The sequence below is a fragment of the Notamacropus eugenii genome, chromosome 5, assembly GCF_028372415.1.
Source record: "Notamacropus eugenii isolate mMacEug1 chromosome 5, mMacEug1.pri_v2, whole genome shotgun sequence".
In the NCBI taxonomy this organism is placed as follows: domain Eukaryota; kingdom Metazoa; phylum Chordata; class Mammalia; order Diprotodontia; family Macropodidae; genus Notamacropus; species Notamacropus eugenii.
This window is the reverse complement of record NC_092876.1, coordinates 345,191,055-345,218,969: the sequence shown is the minus strand read 5'-3', so window position 1 is coordinate 345,218,969 and position 27,915 is coordinate 345,191,055. Positions and strand designations below refer to the sequence as shown.

The following is a 27,915-nucleotide window of genomic DNA, read 5'->3' as shown; positions in this document are numbered from 1 at the left end:
TAAAATCAGGTATCCAATCACTATACCTCAGAAAATGGTCAAAAAACCAAGCTTCACCTGCCAGTGATATTGCTAACACATGATTACCTCATTACTCCTTCAATATCACCTATCATAGACATATAGATATAGCAATAGACCAGCAGGACCTTACAATATGACCCTGATCCTGGAGGGACACAGACAAGAAAATCTTGTCCTGATCCAGAGACTGCTTGAGCCCAAGTAAAGCACATGAAATTCACAGTCTGAGGGGAAGTGGAAAGTGTCATGCTTAGCTACAGAGGCAGTAGCTGTCTTTAGGATATCCAATTGTCTTGATAAATAATTGTGTGGCAAACACAGTCCAGACTTGGAGCTGGCATACCAGATAACTTCAGAAAGCTGAAGCATCTGATAAGTGGACATGACAACCAGGAATGGGTGGAAGACATCTGCTGGTCCTTATAGCACCTGCTCTCAGCTGGGCAGGCAAAACTCAACTACTCAGTGCTCATTAGTGGAGCTATGCTGCTAGCAGCCCTAACTCCCCTGCTTACCTCCAAAAGCACTGATGGTCACATGGATAATCCACTACTCTCTTAGCGGTTAGGCATCAGCATTTACCAAGGCACCCAAAACAAAGGATCATCCCCTTTTTTCCATCATATGGAAATGACCAGAAAGGTGAATGAGAAGGTGACATCAACAGAAACGAAAAACAAAATAGAGAACGTGAACTTCCCTTCTTACTCTATACAACCACTGAAGTAATAATAATATCTAGCATTTCCATAGTGCCTTAAAAGTTTGCAAAGCAATTTACAAATAGTATCTCATTTGATCCTCACAATAATCCTGGAGGGTAAATGCTATCGTTAATCCCATTTTACAGATGAGGAAATTGTGACAGATAAGAAGTTAAGTGATTTGCTTAGGATCACACAGCTAGTAAATGTGTGAGGCTGAAATTGAAATCAAGCCTTCCTTATTCCAGGTCCAACCCTCTACTATGCCACCAACTGCCTCTGAAGTCTTCCTTACCACTCGGAAAGTTTCTAGACCATTCTGATTTCAAATGTTAGAGAATACTTTTCACATACCAGGTTCTCAGAACCTGTTCCCATGATGGAGAAATTCATTTGGAATGGTTGATAGCTCTGGGGAAGCAAGGAATGACCTTTTATTGACTTAAGCTTTGCAGCTGTGTGTATCTTATTCTCCCACAGAGCGACTCTACGTGACTCTGAGGGCTGCTCTTGGAACCTAAGACATTAACTTGCAGGGAAAAATTTGTAGTTTGAGATCAATATAAAGAAAGAACTTTCTAAGCGTTAGAACATTTCAAAAATTGAATTGGCTTCCTTATATAGGTAATGAGTATCTCCATCACTGGAGATTTTCGGAAAGAATCTGGATAGCTTTCAGTATTGGTAGGTTCTTGCATCAGGTGGGAAATTAGACTAGATAATAAAAACTCATACACATTTTTCAAAACCTCCAACCCTATTGCATAGTAATAATGTCATTATCTCCATTTTAAAGATGATGAAACTAAGGTTCAGAAATTAGAATTAACTTTTCCAAGGTCACGCAATAAATGACAGAATGGGGGTGTGGTAGACTTGAAATAAAATCCAGTGGTCTTTGCACTATGCACTTTAAAGTCCCTTCCAGCTCCAAGATGTTGAAAGCACGATCATTCTGGGGTTGCCTTTGTTTACTGGCCATTTGACTTTGTTAAGGCTGGGGAAAAGGCAGACATAGGGGTTTGGAAAAGTTACCTTATTGTCAGGATAGGGACTCTGGGAAGGCTGAATACTGAGATCAAAAACAGATTTTTGAAAACGATGGTACCTAGGTCCTGGGAGTTAATTTCTGTTTTGTATGGTTGTTTTGGATGTTTGCAGGTGATGAGAAGGGTATGGAAGAAAATGTTAAAGAGGAAAAGTGATTCTCTGCTCCTCTGGAATTTGTAGCAGTTTTGGTTGCTTACAGAAGGTGACTCAGACCCAGGTGATTTTCTAGTGTTTAAGAACATGATTGCATACTTAGGATTCCTGGGAAATTTCCCAGAAATGGGTATGCGATTGTATGTCTCCACTAGATATCAACCTCTGGAAAGTGGCCAGGGGAGCTGGGGGGGGGGGGGTAGTGTTTCCCACTGACCCTCTCCCTTCAACCCCAGGCATTTGCTTTAGCTATACTTGGTACATCCATTACCATATCTTTAGGTTTTAAATAAACTTGCAATAATGAGGCCTTTCTGAAAAAAGCCTAGGGATGCAACTTTGAGATATTACTTTTCTGAGACTCTATGGCTCAGCCTTAGGTGCTGTTGGAAAGTTCTAGACCTCAGAGTTCTTGGAATCAGGTCTTCCTTTACTCTCTATCCCCTTTCTCCTCTGAGGGTTATGACCACAGACTTGGCAAATTACTTACCCTCTCTGTGCCTTAGTTCACTCATCTGTAAAATTGTGAGGACTGGACAAAATGTCCTGGATCTGTATGCTGAGAGAATTATAAACCATAGTCAACTTCCTTCTCTCTTTCTAAGGCACTACTGAGTCAACAAGGCATTTTCAATTGCATATGTTTCCAGTCATAAAGTAATAGAATCATACATTCTGGCCCATAATTCTCCCCTAGTCTACAAATGAAAGCAGTGGTCAGGGTTTCTGTACCTTCTTTTGTTGGTGCTTCGGGGGCAAGTGAATGCTGATCCTGAGAGCTGCTCAGCATACAGGTTATACGGGCAGACTTGAGGATTATTCTGAAATTTTAAAAGATAATAAGTAACAAAAACTATTCCAAAAGAAAAATGATTCCAGGTGTTCAGTACTCATAGTAAAATAAAATAAAATTCCATCTGGAGAAACCCAGGCATAAATGTATAAATGATGGCACAGGATTGGAGAGGACTGATTTCATGAACCCCTAGACCCTGAGAGACCATATGTCCATAGAGAAGAGTTTAGTTTTGGATTAAATCTGCTTTTAATTTAAGGGAAATGCTCCCTTCCAACACACACATACACACATACATATGAGTGGAATAGATTCGGTGAAGACTTCTCAGATTGTAATTCTTCTCCCAGGGGTAAAGGAGACTGAGAGGCTCAGGTTACAATACTTTTAGAGTGGAATAATTTCATATAAGGATATAGACTGTGTAGTATATTAGGGTCTCAGTGACTGGATAATACTTACATAACTTTTCGATATCTTCATTTCAAAGGGGATTGGCTAGATTTCTTGTCTAGAATGTAAGATCATATTCTCAGCTAATGAGAATAATGGTCAGTGGTAGGAGGAGAGATTTGCGTTAGGGTCTATATATATCACTGCTTTTCCTTTGTCTTCAGCTTTTCCTGCTCCAGACCACCTGGTGGAGGAATTGCCCCGCTTCTCGAGAATTGAATAAATAAACTTTCTGTCATCACTTTGAGAGGCCTCTGAGTAATTAATTTAAGTAGGGAATTTTGTCATCCCATACACATACATACGTACATACACACACATACTGGGAAATCCTGTAATTAGCTCATGCCATACACATTGAGCATGGGATTATGTAGCAATTGGACCTTGACAACCCCCACTTGCTCATTGTACATCAATGGCCTACATAATAAAACACTGCAAACCAATGCATTAACAATCATTATTAATTTACTGGGTGACAGGCACTATTCCAGATTCAGAGAATACAAAGGCAAAAATGAAAAAAAGTCTGTCTTCAAGGAACTTAAATTCTGTCTAGAAAATCTTACATGACTCCTGATTGTTTTAGTGACTAGCTGAAGCCCACATGAAGATTTGGCCATGTGATAATGAAGCCTTCCTTCTCCATCAGAGATAGTAAATCAGTTATACTGAATATTCCATACCTGTCCCTCTGGTAGGGCTCCTGGGCAGCGTGGATCCTCTGAGGCAAACTCATTTCCAAATCCCGAAATGTACTGCAGTCAAGAAAGATGTAACACATAAGTGAACTGAAGAAGCTGGATTTCAAAAAGCTTTTTGTAACTTCTACAACTGTGTCTACAGGAGAGCTAAATTATTAGCTCCCAATGGTTCCATGAGTGATGACTCACCTTCTTCATTCCTCACCTGCTTTGGCACCCACTAGTCTTCACAGTCTCAGCTATTATCTATTTTCCCACCCTTTCTGACATCCACTGAGCTGTGTTCTTTCACATCCACTAACCCATAGAGTTAGAAGAGACTTAGGTCATATAGTTCAATTCCCTACCTGAAGCAAGAATTCCTTCTATCACACACCTGACAAATAGCCTTTAGTCAAGTTTCATTTTGAACTCTTTATTATGGAAAGTTTACTATCTCCTATGATTTTATTTTTGACTGAACAACAATAAATTGATATGTCGGAATTCATCCCAAGGAGAGTAAGCAAGGGCTCCTGAAATTAATGTCCTTTAAGATCAGTTGAAGGAAATGGTGGATGTTTAGCTTAGAAGAGAAAATTGACATAGAGTGTGTTTTCAAAAAGTTTATGTGCTAATAATAGTAATTGGACATGCTCTGTGTGGTTCCAGGGAACACAACTAGTGAGTAGAGGTGACAGAGAAGCAACTTTCAGACCATTGCAAGTTCTTGCTGTGATGATAATTTCTCATCCTAACATGCCACACCAGCGGCATATTGACCAGACAGTGCTCTTCTTGAAGAAAGAAGTAGACTTCTGAAAACCAACTGTATCCATGCTCATGACCCCAGGATGGACCCAGAGCCTTTCAGTGTATAGTAGTGTAAAGGGTGCTAACAGTATACAAGGGATGCCTAGCAGTCCATCAACGCAGGTGATTCCAAAGGTCATTCATGTTACTGATCTTTGTCTTTGTGAGTATATGTTGATATAGACTACAGTCTCTATATCAGAGCATCTCTATATGTGTATATATGTTTCTTTGAATCTTTGCATACTCTGAGTCTATAAATCTTTTCTTATTTAGCATGTAAGAAATAATACCATATTTGTCCTCTTAATATTTTAAAAAATATTTATTATATTTTTCAATTAAAAGGCTATTATTTTCTCTCCATTCTAACTGTCCCCTAAAGAAAAATTTAAAAAAAATTATAACTAATATGAATTGTTAAGCAAAACAAATTTCTACATCGATCATGTCCAAAACCATAAGTCTCATTCTGTATCATGAACCCATTGACTCTCTGTCAGGAATAGGGTAGTGCAACAGTAATTTAAAATGGAAAGATCTTTCTCAATGAATAGGCCCATATGATTTTCTTAAATCACCTGGAAGCCTACGTCACAAGTGGTGGGAGGAGCTTCCTGAAGGGTGGAACGGAACTGGGAGGAAGTGAGTGGAGTCAGGTCAGAGGTGAAAGAACATAGGCCAGATGACACAGGTCAACTGATACATTGTTACAGTCAGTAGTTCAGAAGGCCCTGACGGGGGAAGGGGAGGTTTGAGACTGATACATTGTTACAGTTGACAGTTGAGAAGGCCTTGACTGGGGGAGGGGAGGTTTGAGAATGGCTTTACTTCCTGCTGTGATCATGTTTATTAACTCCTTGGTCACCATGATGGATTTTGCTTTCTGGTTCTGGGATTTGGCTTTCTGGTGTTTAAATAAATGTTTTTCTTCTGCTTTCTATATGGAGAGTCTTTTATACTTTGTGATTGAGAACTATGCTGACATATTCATAGTTACCACCAGTGCTGTGAATATTGCCTTGGCGATACATTTGGCATCGCTAACAAGATCACAAAGTAAAAAATCTCTATTTGGAGGCAGAAATGATTTAGAGGAAGACATTAATATCCCAGGATGGGAAAATTTACTGTTTTCCTCACTAGCAAGGGAATGGGCTAAAAGCACTGAACCCTGTGAAAACTGGGAAGTGAGGTTACAAGAGGGGGAACCTGGAGATTTGGAAAGGTGTTTGCAAGGAATGCCAATAACTCCAGGGAAGGAGTTGGCAGGGGTAAGTAGAAGAGTTTGGATTTTACTAATGGTTTACTGTATTATGTGTAGAAATTCAGATGGAAAAAGAGTATAAGAGCAATCTGGAGGGGTTTCAAGTGGAAGGAAAGGTTGTTCATTTAGCTCAGAAGAAGCTGAAGGCTAACAAAAGAAATGTGCATCTGATCTTTGTATAGACCCAGCCTAGTTGCCACAGTGACAAAGGAAGTGAAATAATTTTAGAGGAAGAAGTTTCTCAGTCAGAAGCATGCCCAATAGTGAGGCTAAAACAGGAGAACCAAGGAGGTAACTCAGTGTTTAGGGAAATAATTGAGGATTTTACTCAGCAAGAGATCACAGAAATTTTGAGTAAATTCACCCAAAGGATGGGAGAATCAATATCTTGGATGGTGAGAATCAGTGATGATAGAGCTGGAGGAATAGCTATTGATCCCGTTGACTAAAATTTATAGGTATTAATCAGAATCCTTTTGTACAGCAAACTTTTAGAGATTACAATATGCAAGGAGGTAACAATACAACCAATCTGTTAGCTTTGGCTGCAGAAGGCTGCAGTAGGCAGTATCCTAATGACTCTATGTGGCCTAGTGGGGACAGACCCTGGTATTCCTTAGGGACTCTATAAGAAAGTTAAAGGAGGAGGTAATGAAGACTGCCATAATGACCAGAAATGTAGATACATACTGTGATACTCCCTTTGAAGTATACCATAGGAATATGATAGTGAAGACAGCTCCTCCTACTTATAAGCACTTGATTTTGACTCTAATAATTAGGGAAATAGGGCTGGATAAGATTTCACAGTTAGGTGACTTAGGAGATGGGGAAAAGACAACACTGCTAGAGAGAGAAGAGTAAATAGCCAGTGGATTCAAAATCAGAATAAATCAACAAGGAAAGAATTGTTTACTGCTCTTTTGAGGTCAGGGGTAGATTTTAGAAGCATAGATGGTATTCCAACTAATGAACTATACAGAATATACCGAGAAAACGGACTTGATACTAGATGAAATAGAGAAATAGAGAAGTAAGAACTGCCCCTACAGATCCTGCTGAACCCTTGTATCCAAGTTTGTTGCACCTTCAGGGAGAATAGGAAGTTGGCCAAACCCCAGCTCAGATCAGGATTGGCAGCTTGAATACATGTATTGGCTGGAGTGATAGATTCCAATTATCAAGGAGAAGTTGTTGTAACATTCCAAAATTTAGATGATAGACCCATATAGTTTTGTAAAAATGATAGAATAGTTCAAGTGATTATTATTTCTTGTGAAACAAGACCACTTGTGAAAACCTAACCTTCCTCTGAAATAACTAGCAGAGTAACCGAAGGATTGGGTTCTACTGATAGAATAAAATCGGGAGCTAAAGTATGGGTAAAATGGAAGCCAGACGATGTTCCAAAGGCTGTGGAATGATAGCACATGGGAAAGATAATACTGTAAGTGTGATTACCAAATTGTACCCTTAACTCATATATTCTACTATGAATGAGGCTGTGATAGTGGGTTTATGGACTCCAGAACCACAGCTGACCCTATATCTACCCTGCTTCTGGTTATTGTTTCCTTGCGGGTTTTTTTGTTTGTTTTTTGTGTTTTCATCTGTTAAACTTATTTACTAGATTTATTTCTTATAGGCTTAGTACCCTCCACCTGCAGATACCTGATCACTTAAGTCAGATGTCACCTCTTATCCATGATGGAGATGTGTCATCTCTGAACCTGAAGTTGACCAAACTCCAGATGCCAACTAAAGAATTGATCTCTCAAATGGGACCTCTTGGGGCAGGGACAGCTCTACATCCAATCTCAGCAGGAAGTAGTTGTGGAAGAAGAGACATTTGCCCCTTACCTCAAGATTTTGGGCCCCATTTGTTGAGGGGGAATGATGACGTGCTTGTAATACCAGTTGCTCGACTAACCTGTGTAATGATTATGAAAGATCTTGGGGCCAAATGTAATAGCAATTTAAAATGGAAAGCTCTTTCTATTTAATTAATAGGCCCATATGATCTGCTAGGATCCCCTGGAAGCCTGGGTCACATGTGGTGGGAAGAGCTTGCTGAAGGGGTAGAACAGAAAGGATAGAGCAGAACTGGGAGGAAGTATCAGAGAGGAAATGGAGTCAGGTCAGAGAGGAAAGAACACAGGCCCACTGACATGGGCCCAACTGACACAGTTTGACAGTTGATGCTAAGTAGGCCCTGGCTGAGAGAGGGGAGATTTGAGAATGGCTTTGTCCTCTGCTGTGATCATGTTTATTAACTTCTTGATCACCATGATGAATTTTGCTTTCTGGTTTTGGGATTTGACTTTCTGATGTCTGAATAAATGTTTTACTTCTATATGGAGAGTCTTTTATACTTTGCTACTGAGAACTATGCCAGCATATTCATAGTCACCACATATTGCCTTGGGGATATAGGTAGCATTCTTCATTCCTGATCCTCTGCAATTATGGTTGGTCATTGCATTAATTGCATTAATCAGAGTTCTTGGGTCTTTCAAAGTTGTTCATCTTTTCTTAATATCTTAATAAAAACTTCTCTTAGATCTTTGTCATTCTTCTAGTACCTAGATATCTATGTTCCCCCAAGTTCAATCTATGACCCCCTACTCTTTTCTCTATATAGCTGATACTGTCCCTGGGATAAATCATCTAATTTTGTGGCATAAAATACTATGATCAAAATCCAAATACCTTAGTCTGGTATGTTAGACCCTCTCTGGCACTGCTCATGACAGCCCCATTCTAACAAGAAGCCATTTTTTCCTCTCTAGATCTAATAGATTTCCCTCTCTACTCCTACCCTTCTACAGTTTCTGAGCCTGAACTGTTATCTCTGTGTCCTTGGGTCAAGACTTATCCCAGAACTCCATTTAGTTTCCATACAGACAGCAGGGAAGGTAAGGAGTGAAGAAACAGAACTCAGAATTGATTTGACCCATTAAAATTTGGACAGGACTATTTCTTTTGACATGCAAAAGATCTCCCTTCTAGCTACATTATAGGTTTCTTCTCCCATTCATGGACAAAGCTCTAGAAAAGCATCACTCACTTCCCCTACTTCCTCAGCATCTACTCTCTTCTGGATATGTAAGTGAAGAGACAGGGACAGACACAAAGTTTGTCTCGCAAGCATGTACAACATGACTTGACAAGTGATTAGATGAAGTTGATGGAGAAGAAAGAGATGGAGTTGAAGGAGAAGAAAGAGTCAATGATGGCTCCAAGGTTGTTAGCCTGGGGGACTAGAAGAACTTGGGTACCCTCATTAGAAATTGGGAAGTGGAGGGATGAGTTTTAGGGGAAATCTGGTGAGTTTCAGTTTAGATTTAGAGTTTGAGATGTTAAGAGATAGTTGGCAGGCAGTTGGTAATACTGTACTGAATATGAGAGAGATTGCACTGAATAAATAGATTTTGTAATCATCTGCATGAAGATTATAATTGGACCCATGAGAACTGATGAGCTAACCAAGGGGAAGGGTATAAAGAGAAAAGAAGTTCAGAACAGAGCCTTGAGATATATCCACTATTAGGGGGCAGAAGATGGATGACGATCCAGCAAAGGACACTGAAAACTAGCGTTCAGATAAAAGGAAAGATGAAGACTAAGAAAAGGCCATTGGAGTTGTCAGTTAAAAAATCATTGATGACCTTGGAGCTGTCAGTTTCAGGCAAGTGATAAAGTCAGAAGTCAGTGAGTGAGAAGTAAGGAAGTGGGGAAACAAATGCAGGTGACTTTTTCTGGAATTTTGACTATGAAGGAAAGGTAAACATAAATAGCCCGAACACCTGGGAGACCTGGATGTTTGTAGGCAACTAGATGGAAGGAAGAGATAAAGAAAGATTATAAACTTGGGTGACTAGAAAGGTAGTTTTTGCCTCAATAGAAACACAGAAGAAGGAGGGAATTAGGGGGAAGATAATGTAATGATGTTGGTAATGCAGATCACAACCCATCTAGGCCTGATCATCCTTTGAGAGTCAGTCCAACCCCAAAAGAAAAATGGGGCAGCCTTTCTTACCAGTCATGACCCAAGCTCAGAGCTCTGCCTCCTAAAGATGCCTGCCATTGCTAGTAGATGATTTGGAGGGCAGGGCACGGGAATTCTAGAAGTGGTAGAATTTTCCTGATGATACTGGGGTAGCTGTTTCTGTGGGTACCCAGGGAGTGGCTAAGTAATAACTGTCTCAAGGGACCAACACTCATCTCAGAATGGGGGAAATTAGGAACTTGCTCAGTGGAGGAAGGAGGCAGGGTAGAGGAGTGTTGGGGAGATTAGGATAGGTGCGGTGTAGCTAGAGACACTATGACTGACTGTGATAGGAAAGGTCAGAGGCAACCAATCTCCCCTACATTCAATTAACTGATCGTATACCCCTTGGGATCAAGACATAGCCTCTTTGGAATTGAACCACAGACACCTTATGGGTGATACGGTATAGAAGAAAATCCACTGAACTTGAAAAACTTGGTTCCAAATCTCAGCTCTACTATTTTCTACCCATGTGACCTTGGGAAATTCACTTAACATTTCTTGGTCTCAGTTTTCTCATCTACAAAAGGAGGATTTTAGACTAGATGGTGTTTAAGGTAACTTCTGGTTCTGAATTCATGATTGTAGGTTCTTTTCTAGACAGATTGCCTTGTGTAGTGGGTAGTCAATCAGTCAATAGGCATTATTAAACACTGCCTGTGGACCAGGCACTGTGTAAAGCTGTACAAAAGGAGGCAAAGGATGGTCCTACCCTCAAGAGCTTACCTAATAGGGAAGACAACAAGAAAACACATACAAACAAGCTATATTTAGAATAAATCGGAAAGAAGGCACTGGAATTAAGAGGAGTTGAAAAAGGCTGCCTATAGAAGATGGGATGTCAATTGGGACTAAAAGGAAGCCAGGAAAGGCAGGAGGCAGAGATAAGGAGGAAGAGTATTCCAGTCTAGATATGGGGAGAGAGACAGCCAGAGAAAATACCTAAGCCAGAGAGGACAGATGGAGTGTATTGCTTGTGAAATAGGAAAGGGATCAGTGCCACTGGATCCAGTAACTGTTGACGAGTAAGGTGTGTGTGCTTGAGAGTGTGAGGGGGTGAGGGATAGGTTATGAAGTGCTTTGAATAGCAGACAAAGGATTTTGTTTTTAACCCTGGAGGTTCTGGGGCTTGAGTATATGTGTTTTGGGGCTGAGGGATGGGGAGGAGGGGCAGGTCTTGACATGGTAAGACTTTGGTAGATGAATGGAGATGGACTGGAGCAAGAAGAAACTTGAGGCAGGCAGGACAGGGGGTTGACCTAGGAGCTAAGAAGACCTGGGTTTAAGTCCCATCTCTGATATATACTGGTTGGGTGACCCATTCCACTGTACCCCAGACAGTAGGCACCCTACAACTTTCCTAAACTTCAAAGGAGACCGACTAAGAGTAAATAGCATGGGCCCATTTTTTATCATATTCCTAGTCACATTTCTCTGAGGCTTCTATTCAACTCTCAGTGATGCAGGCAATTCTAGAGACTTTCATTGGTAGAAGGAATTAACACCTCAGGAGTTCTCTACAACAATGAAATTACAGACATTCTTCTTCCTCCCAAAAAAGTTATTTTCTATAGGGGTAAGTGGGTAGCTATGAATATATCTGTTTTCTCCCTCTTCTGGTGAGACAACATGGGATAGATAGGACATGGAACTTGAAGTCAGGAAGACTTGGGTTCAAATTCTATCACAGACACTCACTTACTCATCTCTCTGTACCATATATTCTCCTCTTCTAGGAGCAGCGAGGTGGTGCAGTGGATAGAGGGCCAGTGCAGGAGTCAGGAGGACCTGAGTTCAAATCTCACCTCAGACACTTGACACTCACTAGCTGTGTGACCTTGGGCAAGTCACTTAACCCCAATTGCCTCATCCTGGGTCATCTCCAGTCATCCTGATGAATATCTGGTCACTGGATTCAGATGGCTCTGGAGGAGAAGTGAGGCTGGTGACCTGCACAGCCCTCCCTCCCTCAAAACAAAATCAAGTGCAAGTCATGTCATTATTTCTCTGATGGCATGGTCTTCTTCAGCAACAAAAGATGAACGCACACACACGAATTACTCTCTTTGTCTTGTAAGACTGCTTCCAGCTCTTAATTTATTGTTTTATGATTCCTTAACTTATGTGGAACATGAATATTCAAAATACTATATCCATACTAGTAGCCCTAGTAAATATATTCTCCCTTCAGCACCTTTTCAAATGGAAATGAAACCTAGATTGATTGGCTTGCAGAATCATTCCAATTTTAAAAAAAAGTCCAGGCATTGAAAGTGAATCTAGCAGAGTGGAGGGATGGAGTGAGATTTTTTGGATTTTTGTTGTTGTTTTGGTTTTCTTTTTTTTTCCAGAGAAGAAACACATTAGCAGTTGTAGCAACAGCAAACAGAGGATTATGTTTTGATTCAAAGGGCATGGGTGTGTGCATAATGTTCAGGCAAACAACGTCTCCATTTGGAAGGACTATCACATGTAAAATGTGACCCATAAACAGATAAAAGTGAAGAATTTTGACTGTTTTCAGACATGATTGCACTATACATCTTCAAGTCTATGGCAAAAACAGAGTTCTATTAGGTCCAGGCCAGTTAAAGCCAGTAACATGGAGTCTGCACTGACATCTTTGAGCAAAGGAAAAGAACCATGGCCTACATAGTATTTGGCTCTTCTCTGCACACAATTTCCTCCTCTCAAAGCTAATTGGTGACATGGAGGGGATAGTACTCAGACTTGCCTTAACCATTAGCTGGATTGCATTTCAACTAGTTGGGGTATGGGGGTGGGAAGTAATGGCCAAGTCAAACTGAATGGGGTGAAATCGAGGGATTGTAGACCATCTCATGAACATGGTGATCAGGACAGAGCTTGTACTTTCCTCAAAGGGCCCAAGTGCTGTGCTGCATCTACAGCAAGAGAGAAAAGGGGGACTGTGGTTTGTGGAAAGTGAGGAATGCAGATTGCTTTCTGGACCCAGAGGCCAACAATAGGAAACTATAGATGTTTTTAACTATTGGCCTCAGAACAGCCATGGACCATAAGACCTGAAAAGGACCTCTGACACCACCTAGTTCAACCTCTTCATTCATATTAAAGATTAGGAAACTGAGGCCCTGGAGGTTCAATGACTTGCCTAAGTCACAGAAATAAGAGAGGTGAGATTTGAACCCAGATCTTTTGAATTTTGATTCAGTGCTCTTTGTAAGAAATGAACTGAACTTATATTTCCACAGAAAATATATAATATCTGTGATACCAGTGATAATCATTTAATATCATTTTGATTCTCATTAAGAGTCAGAGCCTGACCTAACTGACCAGAAGAAGAGCCTGGACTTAACAGCTTCTTTTCTCTGTGTAAACTCAGAGAATACCTCTTCCTATGTCAACAAGGCCAGATGGGGCTGACTTAAGAAACATTTTCTTCTGTTTATGACCATTGAGGATGAGACCCTTAAGCTGAGACACTATCTTGAATAATGGGACTTTTTCTTAATATTTTATGGACACATACTATGTTATGGCATGTTAATGGTAAAGAAAATACAGATATCCTGGGTTGTAATTTCAATGGACATTTTGTCAACTCTCTTATCTTACTGTACCACCTATTCAATTAAGTTATCACTTAGTTTTTTGCCTCTTTAACCAAACTTTCAGATCGACACCAGAAAGATTGTACATTAATTAAGGGAATTCCTTTAAAAGAATTTATATCATGGCATTCTATAAAGAAAATGAGGAATGCTGGCCAATGGGAGGCAGGAGAGAAATTTGAATTAAAAACAGGGCATATAAACTTTGCATTTGTCTAAAGCAAGCGTAGTAGTCCATTAGGAACTACCCATTGATTCATTCAGGAATGAATGTAAAAATTAATAAAACCTTTCCTGGCTTCACAATGGATATTGTCTTTTTCGAGTGAATATGTTTCTCACGTCTTTCAATCATACCACATTGCTGGATTGTAGGTATGTTGGAATGAGGAAGAGACTGTAACTGGAGCATCTGATTTGGATTGGAGTTTTTTGGTTGATTATTTCCTAAAGACACAGCTCAGTGGAAAAGGCCTGGATTTAGAGTTGGAGGACTTGGATTTGAATTTTGGTACTGCCTCTTACTATCTGTATGCCCCTGGGTAGGTCCACTTTTTCTTGACTTCAGTTTCCTCATTTGTAAAATGAGGTGATTAGATTCAATGAGCTCTAAGGACCTTTCCAACTTTAAATCTGTGATTTGATAATTCTATGATCTTGTTCGGAGTCCTGGCTGTGCCACTTACTACTCTGTGAGTAGTAGCTCCACAAGTAGTAGCAGTAGCTCTGCACCTCAGTTTCCTCATTTGTAAAATGAGGGCATTGGTCTGGATATCCTTTAAAGTTCCTACCAGGCCAACATCTAGGATTTTTTTGCACAACTGGTAGGTTGGACAGTAGCCACATGCTACCAAAGGACATCCTGATTCAGGGTAGGCCTCTCTTTTTTAGCTGCAGAGCACTGGCAAGAGACAGGGGTGAGAAGTTGCTGAGTCACTGTTTGCTAAATAAGTTAGTTATCCAAAGCCTTTGGAATAAAAAATAAAAATCTCAGTTAAGTGTCCTTAGGTTTGCCAAAGGGTTATGTGCTTCTCCTTTCCACAGCTGCAGAGAGAAGGGAATCAGTGCCCTGGCTTTAAAGTCAAGGCCAGATTCTGAGCTCTGGATTTACTGATTGCAAGAATTATTAGGGGGAAGGATATGGGATCAGAGGATCATAGATCTATAACTGGAAAGGACCTCTGAGGTCATCTCATTTAACTCTCCCATTCTACAGATGAGGGCAGGGAAGTTAGTGACTTACCTAGTCACACGAGTAGTAAGCATCAGAATACAGGATATCTGCCTTCAGAGCTGGGGTCCTTTCCACTCTGTCATATTGCCTCCCTCATTCAGCCACCATATATTAAAAAATATCACTTCATCTGAAGCATTCCCTGAATCATGCAAAAACCTAATCATGAAGTCAGGCAAAAGGGTTTGGGTTGATCTCCAATGAGAATTCTTAGTAATTTAATACAACATATTTTTTTAAGGCAAGTTATTTACAAGAGAACTTCACAAGCACAGTTTTCTCTGGATGATTTGGAGAACAAGTACCTGGACATATTGTGTTGTGTGTTAATTCAGAATGCCTAGTTCCTTGGCAGCTCCCAAGCCTACTTTCTCATTCTCACCTGGCCCCCAGGATATTTGTTTATGAACCAGAGTAGTTTGATGAGGCGCTTGTTTTTGGCTCTGATCCCCAATATATCACTCCAGTAGAGGGAACAGATGGCCCCTCTTTCTATCTTTCCACTGGGGCATGAGGTAGAAATGGAGTGGGGGAAGGGAAAAGCTGTAGATTTTAACTATTCTCACATCATTCTCCCCTTCCATAACCTGTTATGCTCCAGCAAAACCAGGCTATTGTCTGACCTTTTAACATGACTTGTGCTTTCCTTCCTTTGTGCTTTCGTGCCTATTGTTCCCTATAACTGTACCTAGGGTGCTGGTAAATATTTAACAACCTTTTCTTTCTGGGAAAAAAAAGTACGGATGACAAAGTTTTGGATTTAATCTATATTATTAACATTTTTTTCTATCACTTTCTTAAGTTTAGAAATCAGCAAAATAATAAATCAAGATTCATTTGAAACATTTGTCTAATTCTGAGATATAAATGCTCACACTTAAAATCTGACAATCAGCTCTCTCTAGCACATACAAGCGGGCTTCAGTATATGCTTATAGTGTATCATTACCAGCTTCCCTTGTTGAATTCCTATCCATCCTCTATAGCTCTAGAGGTGTTGGTAGCACAATGGATAGAGCTAGATTCAGAGCCAGGAAGACCTGGAGTCAGATTCCATCTCTGACACATACTGGCTGTGGGATTTTGGGCAAATCACTTAACCTCTCAGTGCTCAAGAAATTATAATTTGCAGAGAAAGGTTCAACCTGCCTTGGTAAGAGGGAGTTTCCTGGTCTTGGACTTCCCTATGCCAATGAAATCACAGATTTAGTTCCCATCTCTCTATAGCTCAAATAAAATTCTATCTTCTCTATAAAAATCTTCCTGATCTTCTCCTGGATGCATTGAATCCCTTCCAAATCGATTAGTCAATCAACAAGCATTTATTAAACCCTTACTATATTCCAGGCACTGTGCTAGGTGATAGGGATACAAAGAACATTAGTGAAATAGTCTCCTTCCTCCAGAATTTTATATTCTTTTGAAGGAGAAACTATATAATTATACAAAGTAAATATACATATATATGTATTTATATAATACATACGAAGTAATTAGCAGGAGAGAACAATATTAGCCTCACGGGAGAATCAGGAAAGCCCTTATGTAGGAGGTGGCACTTGAGCTCAGTTTTGAAGGATTCTGAGACAAGGAGGAGAGAATACATTCCAGGCATGGGAAACAGCCTGTGGAAATGCCTGGAGTCTGGAAATGAAAGGTCTCTGTGGCTCAGCATTTCATTGCTGACTTTTTGCCCTTTGAATAGACTCTTTCCTATGTGTGGAATGCACATCCTTCTCACTGCCCCTTTTTGGAATCCCTGGTTTCCAACAAGGCTCAGTTCATAGACCATTTGTTAAGGGAGGCTTCCTCCTAATTCCTGGTCACTAGTTACTAATGCTTCTAGAGTTAACTAGAGTTATTAGTACTTAGCTAACTAGAGTTACTATATATCTATACGTGTAATTGTTTGTTATTAATTGTTGTTGTTATGTGCTGTTTTAGAGAAAACCAGTCATATCCTGGTGGCAGTCTCTCCCAGATTAGGCTAGATTGACCTTCTATTAACTACCTCCTAGGCACCAGTTTTACAATGTCTCTTTCTCCCGTGGTTATGTTACATCTAAAGCAAATGGGACCTTAAGGATTCATTTCATCTGAGTCTTTGTTTTGACATCATGAGCGAAATAAAGAGATAAATGCTGAGAAATATAAAAAATTAAATGTTGTATCACCATCATCCTAATCAATAAACATCATGGCATCCCCTCCTTTGGATCCCTGGGCTGACCTCCAGCACTAACCTTTGAGGAGAGACATTAGACGGCAGGCAGGAATGAATGCTTTTGAAGTCTAATAGAGAGACCAGAATATAATTTACATTGGTGGACTGATGGAGCAGTGCATAATAAATTGTTCTATAAACTACAACCCGCTAAGAGTTGAGAATCATTTATTTATAAATGGTAAGATTGTTTCTGGCTCCCACTGAACCTCCCCCAAGGGAGTTTCATCAGGAAACTAAGTTTCTTAGAGTTAATCCTTAACTTAAAAAACAACCACCTACCTTTAGACAAGATTTTCTGAAGCTATTTCTAAAAACAAAAGAGGATGAAGAAAAGATTTAAATGCGACAGATTTTTAAGGCGATGCCTAGCTGTGTAGCCATGAGTAAGACACTGCTTCTTTGCTTCTCAGTTTCTCAGTGGGGACTGGTCTGCATTATCTCCAAGCTTCCTTCACTTCCTAACTTTCTGTAGTTCCAGGGACCAGAAATCTTAATAAATATTCAAATGAATAAAGTTTTCTTTGCAAGACTAGCCTAAGAGTTAAAAGAAACCTGGATTCAAGCAGACACTAAAGTGACCTTGGGGTGTTTCTCATATTATACCTTTGATTATACACTTAGCACTTCTGATTTGAGCAGATGGTAAGAAATGGATGTTTTTTCCTACTGAGTGAGGGCTAACAACCCCAAAGAAGTAAAGTTTTTTGAGGGCTATATTCCCAATCCAAATACTCAAAAAGGACTTTTAAATTTGAAGTAGGGGATGTTTTGAAAAATGGGGAGGAGGTTAAAAAAAGAAATTGAGGAAAGGAGAGAACATTAGTAGAATAAAGGAAGAGAAGTAAGGGATTACAAGGAGAGAGAAATAGGAAAGAATAATGAACATAATTAGACTTCTTGATTTTAAAAGAGGTATGAGAGAATCGAAATAGGACTTACTGGTAGACAGAGACTTGCATTTATAAAATTTGGCAGACTTTTGATAAAATGAAAACAAATGTAGAGTGGAAAAAATAAACAAGAGTTGTGGCAGAACAGTAGTGCCCCCAAGCAGAAGAAAACTCCAGGACTGAGGTTTGGTCCCTGAGAAGTATAAACACCTCCAGGCTAATTCCACAGAAACAGCAAGCAGTAAGTGAGCCCTTGTGCTTGTTGGGGTGTGGGGTAGCCTTGACCCCAGGTACAGGAATTCCCACCTCCCAGGCAGTGTAGGGAGTCTGGTGTCTGAGGACGAGGAGATTGAGGGAACCTATTCTCATAAGTGATGCCAGGCCCAGCTGTACTGCCAATACACAGCCCTAGGAGAGAAGGAACCAGCTCACATCCTGTAAGGGCAGCAGTGAGGTGGGGTGAGGGTGGAGAGGATACTGCTGGCTGTGGATACTTAAAGGAGTATGAAGTTCTTGGTTCTAGTTCCAGGCTACAGGGAATAACTGAAGGAGAACCTGAGGCCAGAGGCACTATACCCTGTGCCCCAGCACTAGAGGTGATTACAAGTTGTTATAATTTTTTTTAAATGAGCAGGCAGAGGAGAAAAAAATCCAACCACAAAAAGTTACTATGGGAATAGAGAAGACCAAAAGCCTCTCCTACCCAAAGAGCAATGTTAAATGGTCACCTGATTAAAAAGAATTCATAAAAGAACTTAAAAGTTTAAAAATCAAATGAGAGAGACTGAGGAATTTTTTTTAAAAAAGAACAATCCAAGAAAACCAAGAAGATTATAAAAAAGAAAGTTAACCAACTAGAAAAGGAAATCCATAATCTTAAGGAAGTAAATGATTACTTGAAAATGAGAATTGGGCAAGGGGAGGCCAGCAAAGTTTTAAAAGACCAAGAAATAATAAATTATACAGAATGAAAAAATTTCTCAAGAGAAACATCTCACAAGAAAAACAACTTGTGGAGAACAGATCAAGAAGAGAAAGCAAGAATAATGAGACTAGGTGAAAGCTACAGTTAAAAGAAGAATCTTGATACAATAATACAAGAAATAATTAAAGAAAATTGTCCTGAAGTGTTAGAATAAGAAAGGAAAATAAAAATAGAAAAAAAAATACACCAATCACCACCTGAAAAAGATCCTACAAGGAAAACCTACAGGAATATCATAGTCAAATTCCCAAACCCCCAACTCAAGGAGAAAATATTATGAGAAACAAAAAACAACAAAAAAATTCAAATATGGTGGAGCCACAATTAGAATCACACAAGATCAAGCAGCAATAACATTAGGAGACCACAGTTCTTGGAATGCTCTATATCGAAGAGCAAAAGAGCTGGAGCTGCAGCCAAAAATATCATACCCAGCAAAGTTAAGCATAATCCTGAAAGAAAAAAAATAGACGTTCAATGAATTGCCAGACTTTCAGGATTTTATTGCAAGAAACACCTGAACTTAATAGAAAATTTGACATACAAGATCCAAGAAAACTGTAAGGTAAACATCAAAAACTAATTGCAAGGGACTCAATAAGGACAGACTATTTACCTTTTATAAGATAAAAGGTAAACTGTATCTCTGAGATTGTAATTAGCAATTGAGCAGTTTGAGAGAAAGACTGGGGCAGAGCTGAGTATAATGTGATTCTAAAAAAATAATACCATCTAGGAAAAGGTAAAAAATGTAATTGTACCAATAAAGTATGAGAGGAAGATCTGACATAGAGAAATTAGATGGGAAAGGAGGGTTGGTAGTTCTGGAACCATACTGTCATCAAGAATGAGTTACAGAGGGAACAATGCATATATATGTATATATATGTATAGGTATATATCTTCTAAATTCAGAAAGAAATAAAAGGCTAGGGTGATAGGGAGGGGGAAAGGATTTTTAGAGGGAACTCTACTCCCATCAGATCTAGGTTAAAGAGAGAACAATATATATATATATATATATGTATATATATATATACATATACATGTGTATATATATATACATATATATATATATTTAGAAGGCAATAAAAGTCTTCTAAATTTGTAAAGAAACAAGAGGGTGAGGAATAGAATAAGGGAGATATAGAAGGGGTTCTGAATTAATGGGAATGGGATAAAGAGAGAACAACATATATCATATATATTTGGAAGGCTATAAAAGTCTTCTAAATTCAGATAGAAACAGTAGGACAAGGAGAAAAGGTGGGAGGAGAGGATAACAGGGTGATCCTTGGAGGGGAGTTAGGTTGAGTTGTAGGAGGGCAAGGTAGCTGGTAGTAAGTAAAGTAGAGGCGTCAGGAGGTATAGGAAATAAGAGACACACAAACATAAAATAAAGATCAGGAGTAGAATTTACTAGGGAAAAAAGCAGGGATAGTAATCATGATCTCAAAGTTAAAACTAAAATAGACTTAATCAAAAGAGAAAAATAGGAAAACTACATGTCAGCTATATTGATCAATATTGTTTTAGACTAATTAAAATAGCTAGACAGTACAAAGTTGGATTGGTAGATATAGAGAAATATTAGAAAGACTTGGACTTATGAAGGAAGATGCTATTCACCTTCAGAGAAACAGAGCACAAGCAAGTTGGTTGTACATAGGTACATAGGAATGTATATGTGTATATATGTGAATGATTATAGATATCTATGTAGTGTAAGTATATGTATGAATGTCTATATGTGTATATATGTATATATATGAATGTGCATATATGTATGTGTATGTGCATATACACATACACATACATATATAATAAACATATATAATAAAAAATACAGATATATTCATTTTGCACTTAATTGTAATTGGGGGAGGGGGAAGGAAGGGAGAAAAAAAAGAACAAACTAAAAAGTGCACAGCAGAGAAACCTACAAGAATGTAAAGAAAAGATGGACAGTTCTGAACACAATGTCTAGTATTTATCATATAAGCTTTCTTGAAATGGAAATTTATTGCTTTATGTTTTGAATCCTCTCTTACTGTTCTGCTGTGCATTTAGCAATTTTTTTCTCTTTTCTTATTTTATATTTAAATATTAGTAATTGTTTCTTCTCTCTTTTCCTATTTTGTATTTGTTTAAGATTTGCCAAAAAAATTATTTTCTAGAAAATAATCTGAAACTATTTGAGAAGTCATTAAAATGTGTGTTTGATCCATCTACCATGCACATATCTCAAGAAAGATAAGTTCACATTTGCCACAATATTCATAGTGGTATTTTTGAACAGCAAAAAATTAGAAACCAATTTGGGGATTGGAAAAATTGTTCCATTTGAATATAACAATGCAATTGTGGCATGTTAGTCATGTCAGACTTTGTGACCCGGTGGACCACAGCACACCAAAATTATCCATTGAGTTTCCTTGGCAAAGATACTGGAGTGGTTTGCCATTTTCTTTTCCAGTTCATTTTACAGATGACGAAGCTAAGGTGAATAGGGTGAAGTGACTTCCCTAGGGTCACACAGCCAGGTAAGTTTATGAAGCTGGGTTTGAAGTCAGGTCTCCCTGACTCAAGGCCTGGGGCTCTATCCACTGAACCACCTACCTTCTTCCTATTGTGCCATAAGAGATCATAAATATAAGTCATTCAGAGAAGCATGGTAATATTTGTATGAACCAATGTAAAGGGAATTAAGCAGAAGCAAGAGAATGATATAAAATAATGTAAATGAAAAAATCTCTAGGGGAGTGGAGCCAAGATGGCAGAGTAGAAAGATGTATATATTCTAGTGTGCTAGCTCACAAAATACCTGTAAAAATGACTCTCAACAAAGTTTAGAGCAGCAGAAGCCACAGAACAACAGAGTGAAAGAGGTTTCCAGCCAAAGGTAACCTGGAAGGCCAACAGGAAAGGTCTATCTCATGGGAAGCTGAGTGGAGCAGAGCCCAGCCCTGGCCACATGGCACTGGGAAGAACAGGACCCTGAACAGACCTCTGGGGCAGAATTCCCAGCAGGGAGGGTCCCAGATACCTCAACCCACAAGCCACAAAGAAAAGCCAAAGGTCAGAGGGGGGAGGGCTTTCCCAGCTGGGCAAGAGGGAATGGCATTCCTCCAGCAATAGCCCCAGGTGACAGCAGAGGCCAAGGCAGCAGAGTGAAGGCAGCTACAGTGGCCAGGAACCAACCTGCGTCCATTGTCCAAGCAGCTCAGCTTAAAGCCTCATGCAATAGGGAGCAGCTGATCTAAATCTCAGCCCTGAGTGATGGCCCTGCCCCCACCCAAAGCCCAAGGGAATCCAGCAGCTGAGTCAGATCTCAGCCTTGAACATGGCACTGGGGAAAGGAGGGACAATAGGACCATCCTCTTGACAAAGGATTCCAAAGTCAAGTAACTGGCTGGGAAAATGCCCCAAAAAGGGAAAAAAATAAGACCATAGAAGGTTACTTTCTCGGTGAACAAGTGTCTCCTCCTATCCGTTTGGATGAGGAAGAACAAGGTATACTGTCACAGGAAGTCAAGGCCCCTGCCTCCAGGGCCTGCAAAGGGAACTTCAATGGGGCTCAGACCCAGTTTAAGAGCTTGAAAAGCGAGTTAGCAGCTTGCTAAAGGAGAACCAAAAAATTCTGAGGAAAATAACACCTTTAAAAAAGAGGTTAACTCAATTGGGAAAAGAGGTCCAAAAAGCCAATGAGGAGAAGGAGGCTTTAAAAAGCAGAATTAGTCAAATGGAGGAGAAGTTTCAAAAATTCACTGAACAAAATAGTTCCTTGAAAGTGAGAATTGAGTTTAGGGAAATGAATGACTGAGATAAACCAAACAGTTGAAAAACAAAACCAAAAGTTTGAAAAAATAGAAGATAATGTGAAATATCTCACTGGAAAAACAACTGACCTGGAAAATAGATCCAGGACAGGCAATTTAAAAATTATGGGACTACCTGAAAGTTATGATCAAAAAAAGAGCCTAGACATTATCTTCCATGAAATTATCAAGGAAAACTGTTCTGATATTCTAGAACCAGAGGGCAAAATGAATATTGAAAGAATCCACTGGTCACCTCCTGAAAGAGACCTGAAAAGTGAAACTCCTAGGAATATTGAAGCCAAATTTCAGAGTCCTCAGGTCAAGGAGAAAATACTGCAAGCAGCTAGAAAGAAACAATTCAAGTATTGTGGAAATATAATCAGGATAACACAGGATCTGGCAGCTTCAACATTAAGGGATCAAAGGGCTTGGAACAGGATATTCCAGAAGTCAAAGGAACTGGGATTAAAACCAAGAATCACCTACCCAGCAAAACTGAGTATAATAGTTCAAGGAAATAAATGATCATTCAATGATAATAGAGGACTTTCAAGCATTCATGATGAAAAGACCAGAACTGAAGAGAAAATTTGACTTTCAAACACAAGAATCAAGAGAAGCATGAAAAGGTAAACAGGAAAGAGTAATCATAAAAGACTTTCTAAAGCTGAACTGTTTACATTCCTATATGGAAAGAAAACATAACTCTTGAGACTTTTCTCAGTATTTGGGTAGGTGGAGGGATTGTACGCACACACACACGCACACACTCACACACACAGACAGAGAATACAGACTGTGTTGAATCAGAAGAGATGATATCCACAAAAAAAATAAAATAAAATAAAAATTAAGGGGTAAGGGAGGAAAATACTGGGAGGAGAAAGGGAGAAATGGAATGGGGCAGGCTGTAACTCATAAAAGAGATAAGAAAAAGCTTGTTCAATGGAGGAGAAAAGGGAGAAGGGGAGAGGGGAAAAGTGAATCTACTCTCTGCACATATAGCTTAAGGATGGAATAACACGCTCACTAAATTTGGTATGAAAATCTATCTTGCACTACAGAAAAGTAGGGGAGGAGGCGACAAGTGGGGTGAGGGGAATGATGGAAGGGAGGGCAAATGGGAGAAGGGAGTAACTAGAAGTAAACACTTTGGGGAAGGGACAAGGTCAAATGAAGGAATAAAAAAATAAGGGGGGGTAGAGTAGGATAGAAGGCAATATAGTTAGTATTGCACAATATGATTATTATGGAAGTCTTTTGCAAAATGGCACATATTTAATCTGTATTGAATTGCTTACCTTCTCAGTGGGGATGGGTAGGGAGGGAGGGAGGGAAAGAAGGTGGAATTCAAAGTATTAGAAACAAATGTTGAGAATTATTATTGCATATTACTGGGAAATAAGAAACACAGGTAATGGGGTATAGAAATTTATCTTGCCCTACAAGAAAAGAGGGAAGATGGGGATAAGAGAAGAGTGAGGTGTGATAGAAGGGAGGGTACATTGAGGGAAGTGGTAATCAGAATGCAAGGTATTAGGGTGTTGGTGGAGGGGAGAGCTGGGGAGAAAAATTGGACGTGTTACAAAGTGATGTAAAAGCAATTAGTATTAACACAATTGACTGAATTAATTACTGAGACTAAGTCAGAGACATCTTTAGTTTGGGGAAAAGAATTTTAGTCTAAATTTCATAGAGGCAGGCAACTTTGGGTAAAATTTGGCACTGATGGCAAAGTTAAGGTTTTAATGGTAAATTTGATTTTATGACTGTAATTTAATCAGGAACTAGAACATGTATAGAAAGGCATGTGAGCCACTTAAGACTTGCCTCAAAAGATGTTCCTTAGCCAATGTGATATTATAGTCAAATCTGAAACCTGGTTATTGGAACTTGCTATTTTAAGATTCTATGGGACTATTAAATGACTGTTCTTCTGAGTCTAACTCTAGAAATGGATAGCAACAAAGGTGATCCGAGCCTCCAATCCATGATGTCAGTAAGCCTGTGAGATGCTAGTATGAACTGCAAAAGGTGATCTCATGGGAAGGATGGGAGAGTGGCTGTTCAGCCTGGGCTGAGGTAGGATTCTCCTGACTCAATTTCTCCACTGACACCTGGCAGGCTCTAAGCCTCACTGAATGCAAGTTGACAATCTATTCCTGCCTGGAACTGACATGAAGTTGGGGAGACATTGCTTCCCTGCAATGTGTCTCACTTGGTTAATGTTAAAAAAAAAAATTTGTTTGCGGTCTATATTTTAAATGCTTTAAAAGAAGTATCACCTGACCAAAAGTTGGAATTGTTTTATGTAATATGGACTGTGTTAAAAATGAAAAATAAAAATTTTAAAAAAAAAAATCTCTAAATGGTGTCCAAAGTCTAATTAACGGTAATGACCAAGCTAGCTCTTAAAGAATAGAAAATGAAATACATTTCCCTCTTCTTGGTATAAGGGTGGGGGCCTATGGGTACAGAAAGTCATATTTGTTGTCAGACATCTCACCTTTCTCATTCCTTTGACCTGTGCTCCAGTGTGCTAAAAGCTTAATCTCCTCCTTCTATTGCACCATCAGCTGTTGTTACGGTACCTATCTCTGAGGAAGGCGCTTTGTAAAATAGATATGTAGCAAGAGGACAGATTCAGTACTATTCTTGATCAGGTAGGTACCCCCAGGAAAGCCTTTTACGTATGTTTTCCCATATCTAAAATAAATATAAAGAGATGGGTTAAAGCAGGAGAAAGAGTACTGGAATTAGGAACCAAGAGACCTGGATTCAAGTTCCACCTTACTGGCAATTATTACTGGTAATACTTACTAGTTGTAGAAACTTGGACAAATAAGTTTATTTCTTCTGATCATTGTAAAATGGGAATAGGAGGCATCAGATTAGGTGTCATTAAGAATGAATTGATTTATTTTTTCTTTAAAAGATGGCTTTGCCTCTGATGACTTTGTCCTTATACCAAGGGTAGCTATGTGGTGCAGTGGATAGAGCACTGGGATGGAACCAGGAAGACTCATTTTCCTGAGTTTAAATGTGCCCTCAGACTTACTAGCTGGGTGACTCTGGGCAAATCACTTAACCCTGTTTGCCTCAATTTTCTCATCTGTATAATAAGCTGGAGAAGGAAGTGGCAAATTATTCTAACATTTTTCCAAGAAAACCCCAAATGGAGTTATGGAGAGTCAGACATGAATGAAAATGACTGAACAAATTGTCCCTATACCACAGTCATCTCCCAAAATGTCCACCCTCATCTCCCACCCCTGCAAATCTAATCCCCTTTAAATTAAGGAAAACAAGAAAGAAAAAACCAACTGATACAATGACCTTGGTTGATAGCTTATGCAATATTTTATACCTGTAGCCTCACTTCCTATGAAGAGGATCTTATGTCATTCTTTGATACTAGAGAATATCGAGATTGGTCATTGCAATTAATTTGAATTCATTTGCATGTATTTGAAAATCAGTCACTATCCCATCATGGTATCCTGGATATATCATATCATAAAATCATATATCATATCATCCAGGAGAGATCATACAGTCTGTCATTCTGAGGTCTAATGGCAGACATTAAAATGACAGTATTTTCTTTTTTCCTCTTTACATACACACTCTCTCCTTTAAGTACACAAAAAACATTATTCCTTAGGGGAAAGGCTGGAGTGTTTGTTAGCCACAATTTCATTTTGAGTTTAATAATAATCTGGACAGAATAAACAGCTCAATCTAATTTGAGGATTGGGGAACATCCCCTACTAGTCCCCTCTCTTCCCCAGTCAGCTCCAGCAGCAGGAGAAGATGTGTGAAGTCTGGAAGGGGAAGCTGTGAGTCATGTCAGTCAATGTCAGCAGATTGGTGGTATGACTGCTGCTAGTCTGCTCAGGCAAGACTGTACAGGAGACAGCAGCAAGCAGCCAAACCCATCACCTAGAAGGGAAGCCCTTTGGCAGGGCTGACAGTCACAGAATCCGTGGTCAGCAGGATGGGGGTTGATGGGGCAGGATGAGGTCCAGAGGGGGTGAGGGGTGGGGGGAAGTAGATGGGAAAGGGGGGGGTGTGGTTGATATTTCAAGGTTTCTAAACCCCAAGGCCCCTATGAGATAGTGGGAGGCACAGTGTTCTGGGAGGCAGGGAAGGTTTTTTCTTGTCCCATTTCTGCCATTGTGTGACTTCAGGCAAGTCATTTCTCTTCTCGGTGGCCTCAGTTTCCTCATTTGTAAAATGAAACATATGGTCCTAAATGATCTCTGAAGACTCCTTCAGTTCTAACATTCTGAGGTTCTGTGTCTGGGCAGTCAGAAATAATTCCTTAAGACAGACAGCTCCCTATTGCCCGAATTCCTTGCTATGTTAGTCATGTCTGACTCTTCATGACCTCATTTGGGGTTTTCTTGGCAGAGATACTACACTGGTTTGCCATTTCCTTCTCCAGCTCATTTTACAGATGAGGAAACTGAGGCAAACAGAATTAAGAGACTAGCCCATCTTCACACAGGTAGTAAGTGTTCTGAGATTTGATCTGAACTCAGATAAATAAGTCTTTATGACTGTAGGCCTGGAATTCTAACCACCATGCCACCTAGCCATATGGCCTGTAAAATAAATTCTGTGGAGTACACTAGTAATCTACGCAGCTTCTAGGTACAGAAACTTTCCAGATCATTTCTTACCTTCAAATCTGCCAGCATTGTCTTCTTGTAGCCTTTGGGGACTTCACCAAACCCAAACTCAAAGAAAGTATCTGGTGAAAATGCTGCTCTTTCTAGAAAACAGTTTTTAATCCAATCTGTCTTTCCTTCTTCCTAACTATCTGCTATTTGTTAGCGAACTGCTAAGAGAAATTTCTAAACTGCTTAGTGTGCAAGTGATAAAGTCCAACAAGCCTTGCTGGAGGTTATTGACATTGCTTCATAGGGGTTTGTTGGTAGTGGTTTAAAGTCAGATGAAGAACTATTTCTGAGTGTTCACAGGAAGAATTTCTTTTCCTTTTGAGTTACTGACTAGGGGGAAAATGAGATTGGCTAAATATCAGTCCAATGAATTAGAAGACTGAAAAGAAGCGATAGCAGAGTGACCTTTAAATGGAGAGGATTTTCAGGGCATTTGAATAAAGTAACTTCTCTTGCCAGGCTTGTCTTTAATTATTTTTAATG

General features: G+C 39.5%; 1 protein-coding gene and 1 long non-coding RNA gene across 3 annotated transcripts in view; one reads left to right on the top strand and one right to left on the bottom strand.

Moving 5' to 3' along the window:
• Positions 1–27,660, bottom strand: part of HGD (homogentisate 1,2-dioxygenase) — a 101,680-nt gene extending 74,020 nt beyond the window's left edge. Inside the window, exons 1-4 of one of the 2 annotated variants that reach the window (XM_072613893.1) lie at positions 27,433–27,660; positions 25,254–25,453; positions 3,870–3,941; positions 2,664–2,752 (exon numbers count right to left, since the gene is read on the bottom strand). In XM_072613893.1, coding sequence (XP_072469994.1) covers positions 2,664–2,752; positions 3,870–3,941; positions 25,254–25,262 — 170 coding nt within the window. In that variant the 5' untranslated portion in view covers positions 25,263–25,453; positions 27,433–27,660. The remainder of the gene's footprint in view (positions 1–2,663; positions 2,753–3,869; positions 3,942–25,253; positions 25,454–27,432) is intronic. The other variant, XM_072613892.1, reaches the window with a different exon arrangement.
• Positions 5,265–8,301, top strand: LOC140506568 (uncharacterized). Its single transcript, XR_011967979.1, has 2 exons — positions 5,265–5,953; positions 7,592–8,301. It is a non-coding gene; the product is annotated as an uncharacterized lncRNA (long non-coding RNA).
• Positions 27,661–27,915: the final 255 nt, after the last annotated feature.